This window comes from Penaeus japonicus, unplaced genomic scaffold, assembly GCF_977035675.1.
Source record: "Penaeus japonicus unplaced genomic scaffold, GWHDUDI00000001_assembly GWHDUDI00000033, whole genome shotgun sequence".
In the NCBI taxonomy this organism is placed as follows: Eukaryota; Metazoa; Arthropoda; class Malacostraca; order Decapoda; family Penaeidae; genus Penaeus; species Penaeus japonicus.
The window spans coordinates 10,381,434-10,386,433 of record NW_028234435.1 but is presented as its reverse complement, the minus strand read 5'-3'; the positions used below and the strand labels follow the sequence as shown (position 1 = coordinate 10,386,433).

The 5,000-nt window shown below is 45.2% G+C and overlaps 1 protein-coding gene across 3 annotated transcripts in view; it reads right to left on the bottom strand.

The window, feature by feature from the left end:
* LOC122263557 (uncharacterized) overlaps positions 1-2,464 on the bottom strand; it is a 13,122-nt gene extending 10,658 nt beyond the window's left edge. The window contains exon 1 of one of the 3 annotated variants that reach the window (XM_043032025.2): positions 1,161-2,464. Coding sequence is in view for 2 of the 3 variants with exons in the window: in XM_086530376.1 (XP_086386502.1) it covers positions 1,507-1,607 (101 nt within the window). In the remaining variant the exon portion in view is untranslated. The remainder of the gene's footprint in view (positions 1-1,160) is intronic. The other 2 variants (XM_043032024.2, XM_086530376.1) reach the window with 2 other exon arrangements.
* Positions 2,465-5,000: the final 2,536 nt, after the last annotated feature.

The following is a 5,000-nucleotide window of genomic DNA, read 5'->3' as shown; positions in this document are numbered from 1 at the left end:
TAACAACAATAACAATGATAATGACAAAATTAACCATCACATTTTTCATAATACCACAATGAGATAATGTAAGTGAGATATGAAAATGATAATTGTTAAGATAATGATAGTGATGATAACAATGATGATAATATTACGAACAACGATGAAGTTACTTATATCAATGGACACTTATAATAATAAAAAAATACAGAAACGAGTCATGCTTATCATTCCTACGATGATAATAAGCATCTTTGCAACAAGTACTCGCATCTTTATCATCCTTATCATTGCCAATTTCTATATCACATCATCAACGTCATTGTCATTAAGATCATAATCATTCCTGTTGCTTTATCGCTATTACTCATGTTGATCTCATTATTATCGCAGCTGTCATTGTTATTAATATCATAATTTCATTGCCGAGAGGCTATTCAAAGGATGCGGGTTCGAATCCTGCCCATGGTCCGAGTGTGGGAAGAGCGTAATTCGGAAAAAAAGAGGCGCCAATCGAACTCTTTCGAAAAATGGAAATTTATATTGCATGGCCGAATCATCATCTTAATTTGCATCTGCTTTTACCTCTCGATGAAATAAGTGTACCTTGCTGTACCGCCGTGATAAAAATTTAAGAGGAAATTATTATTTGTTTTGAAACGAGGATCATATCAGTTTATTTTTACGTCGTTGTGACGAAGGTCAAGGCAAAAGGACGTGTGAAATACATCAAAAATAGATGTGAAAGAAAAGTAAACATCGTGAAGACTTTATAATTTGATCCAATCACGTTTCATTCAAGGCATTTTGCAATGGAGTTGTATATCATCATTTTATTTTCAGTGGTTAGTGTGATGATGTAATCAGCGCTTAAATTTGGTCACACGTTCCATCTGACGAAAGATTTTGAGTATTGAGTAAAAGCGGTTGAATTTTTCATGTCAATTACATCGCAAGTGATTTCAATTACTTGGGCATGAATCATTCTCAGATATATAACGTTACTGCTGAGCCTTTTATTTTTTTAACGGGGGTAGAATCAGTAAAAAAAAATGCCAACTATGATAATTCTCCGAGAGTGACGAGTGGAAAGGGAATTCTCATCGGTTGTATCGATAGGGAGAGAGGGGGAGGGGGTAGGGGGAGAGTGCGAGTGAGGGGGAGACTAGCGACCCTACTTGTTATAGTGCGAAGTCGGAAGCAGCAGGAGGAGCGTCAGCAGTAGTTTACGCGGGCAGCGGAAGTGGCACAGCAGCGCAGATGAGAAGAGTTCCAGCAGGAAAGTTTAGGCAATCAAGAGGCAGACGTGGACGGAGGAGCGATGGGTAGGTGGCACCATCAAGAGGACTCGAAGGAAAGGCAGCTAGAGCTAAATGGAGCCAGCGAGCGAGAGCGGGTGCCAGCGCAAGTCAACAGACGAACGTTCCCAGTGGATGCAGATCAAGCCTCTCAAGAAGCAGCCAAGTTCCAGTGCCTACTTGTTGATCACGCGAGAGGGAAAAAAACACACTCGCCGCTCGCTACCTTCTGCTCACGGGTGCCAGAGCGCCGGGCTCTTGCTGACCCCCGGGTGACGAGCCACAGAAGGAGGCGGTGCCGGGGCTATGGCACGATTCGCTCCACATACTGGTCACTATAAGGAAATGGGCGTCTCTCGGCCGTGCTCGATGTGGAGACGGGCGAGGGGAGAGGAGACAGGAGGGAGAGACTGCCAGTGGTTGGTCTTGGAATGTCGGTTGAAAGTTGTTGTTGTTGTTGTTGTGTGTGTGTTTGTTTTGAATTGGTGGGTTGTAGGTCGGCAACCCAAGCCGTTTCGTTGTGCTGTGATGAGCAAACCAGCTGAATCTGGTCTGGCAAAGTGGTTTGTGGTGGAATGTGGTAGGGAGTGTGTTGGTTGCGTGTGGAGGATGAGTGTTATTCTATTTGGTTGTGAAAAATGGTTAGGGTGTGGGCTCTTGCTTAGATGTATTGGCTTATATATCAGCGTGGGTTGTTTGGGTAATTATATTGCGTACTTTGGTAACAGCTATGAAAGCAACATATTTCTTTAGCAAATATTTTCCGTTTTTTTTTTGTTTGTTTTTTACAATCACTCTTTATATAATACACTCCATAATACACAGCTTATTGCTGTCGTTTTTTTTAATTCATAAATTTTCACATATATCCCAAAATTTAAACTCGATCATTCGTTCTTGACCAGGACCGATTATCCCGATTCACTTATTGTTTCCTGGAGTTTCCGTGTCACGAAGCCGCCATCCACCATCACTTGTTTACGAGAGCCCGGCCTTTTCCTTCGCACTGTCACGAATCACCATTACCTCACCATCGTAGAATCGTCACTCTTGCCCACAACTTCACGTACACTCGCCGGCAGCGTCGCCGTCAGAGGCTAGGGTAGGCTGGCAGTGTGGGCATGCTAGCTCCTTTGCCCTCCGTGTGGCGCCGCACGAGGCAGAATTGGCACTGAGAACACCTGCAGCGACCGCGGTGCCAAGACGAAGCCACCCCTTGCGCTTCCCCCATACCCGATACCCTAGCCACCCTAACATACCCTGTTCCGGCGTCCGCCCCTCGCCGCGCCCATTCACGAAGCCTTCCCATGCCCTCTCGTCGCGCCTAACTAAATATGCCCACGAAACACGCATAACGAATGGTCCCACAACGAATGGGATTATTCAGCTGGTACTTGGCCGTTGACGTCGCTTATGGGTCAGACTTTGTATGCGCCGAACGGGCCCAGGAGGGACGGGAAGGGCCTCGAAGACACGCTCCGCATTCGATATGAAATTTCATTTTCAGTGTGACCGAGATTGCTTGGTCGCTTCCTGGGCCATGGCGGGTGTAGATTAATGTGTCTGTGCTCGCGTGTGTGTGTTTGTGTGTGTGTGTGTGTGTGTGTGAGTATGTATGCATGTAGGCTATATACATGTATATGTATGTATATGTATGTGTATATATATATAGAGAGAGAGATAGAGATAGAGATAGATATCGATAGATAGAGCGAGAGAGAGAGCGAGAGAGAGAGAGAGAGAGAGAGAGAGAGAGAGAGAGAGAGAGAGAGAGAGAGAGAGAGAGAGAGAGAGAGAGAGAGAGAGAGAGAGAAGAGAGAGAGGAGGAGAGAGAGAGAGAGAGAGAGAGAGAGAGAGAGAGAGAGAGAGAGAGAGAGAGAGAGAGAGAGAGAGAGAGAGAGAGAGAGAGAGAGAGAAGGTGAAAGAGAAAAGGAGAGAGAGAGAAAGAGATAGATAGAGAGAGACAGAGAGAGAAAGAGAGCAAGAGAGAGAAGGAGAGAGATAGAGATAGAGATAGATAGATAGATAGATCGAGAGAGAGAGAGAGCGAGAGAGAGAGAGATAGAGATAGAGAGATGAGAGAGAGAGATAGAGAGATAGAGATAGAGATAGAGAGAGAGAGAGAGAGGGAAGAAAGAGGAGAGAGAGAGAGAGAGAGAGAGAGAGAGAGAGAGAGAGAGAGAGAGAGAGAGAGAGAGAGAGATAGAGAGAGAGAGAGAGAGAGAGAGAGAGAGAGAGAGAGAAAGAGAGAGAGAGAGAGAGAGAGAGAGAGAGAGAGAGAGAGAGAGAGCGAGAGAGAGAGAGAGATAGAGAGAGGAGGGGGTGGCATAGAATCCACTCTGATCTTTCGACCCAAAGAAAGAAGGAGCGCTTATGAAACGTGTTTGACGCCAAGTTTTTGTTGATTCACCAAATGTGTGTTGTCTGCAGCCGGGGAACCAGGGGACAGGAAGGAGTGTATAATAAAAAAGAAAGCAATAACAAAGAGGGGAGGAGGAAGGGATGGAGAAGGAGGAGGGAAAGGGGAAGAGTAGAGGCTGGGGAGGAGAAGGAGGAGGGAAAGGGGAAGAGTAGAGGCTGGGGAGGAGAAGGAGGAGGGAAAGGGGAAGAGTAGAGGGTGGGGAGGAGAAGGAGGAGGGAAAGGGGAAGAGTAGAGGCTGGGGAGGAGAAAGGGGAAGGGGAGGAGGAGAGGAAGGGGGGGGGGAGAGGAAGGGGAGGAGGAGAGGAAGGGGGAAGAGGAGGGGGAAGGGGAGAAGAAGAGGAAGGGGAGAGGGAGGAGGACGAGGATGAGAAGGAGAAGGAAGAGAGGAAGAAGAAGAAAGAAGGAGGAGGAAGAAGAGGGGCAGGAGAGAGAAGAGATGGTGGAGGAAGAGGAGGGGGGTGAGGGGATGAAGGGGAGGAGGGAGGAGTAGGAGTGGGGGGCGGGGAGAGGGAGGGTGAGGAAGGGGGAAGAGGAAAAAGAGGGGCAGGAGAGGGAAAAGAAGGTGGAGGAAGAAGAGGAGGAGGAGAAGGAGGAGGAGGAGGAGGAGGAGGAGAAAGAGAAAGAGAAAGAGAAAGAGAAAGAGAAAGAGAAGGAGAAGGAGGAGGAGGAGGAGGAGAAGGAGAAAGAGAAGGATAATAAGGAGAAAGAGGAGGAGAGGGAGAAGGAGATGATGAAGGAGAAGGAGAAGGAGAAGGAGAAAGAGGAGGAAGAGAAGAAGGAGAAGGAGAAAGAGAAAGAGGAGAAGGAGAAGCAGAAGGAGAAGGGGAAGAAGAAGAAGGAGAAGGAGAGAGAAGAGAAGGTGGAGGAGTATATTAGCATAAAAGAACATTGTATTACAAGTTGTTTGATTGGAGAAAATGCGGCAAAAAGAAGATATGATGAAAGGGGGTCAAAGCAAGAACATTAGAAGATGACGAAGATAAGAAATACGATGAAAAATACAAAATGTTCAAAAGTGATGAAAAAGATATGAAAAATATAATGAAATAGATGAGAAATACGAGGAGAAGATGAAAAAATGAAATGAATATGTAAGAAAAAGAAAAACACGAGAAAGATGAAAAATACTTTGAAAAGATAGATATGATAAGAATGAAAGAAAAGAGAATGAAAATCAATAATATCACGGGGAAATAGGAAAAAAAAGGATGAACAAGACATATAAATTTGAAAAAAAAACATTTTACGAAAGAAAATGACTTTTTAGATATGAAAATATAAGAAATACGATGAAATAA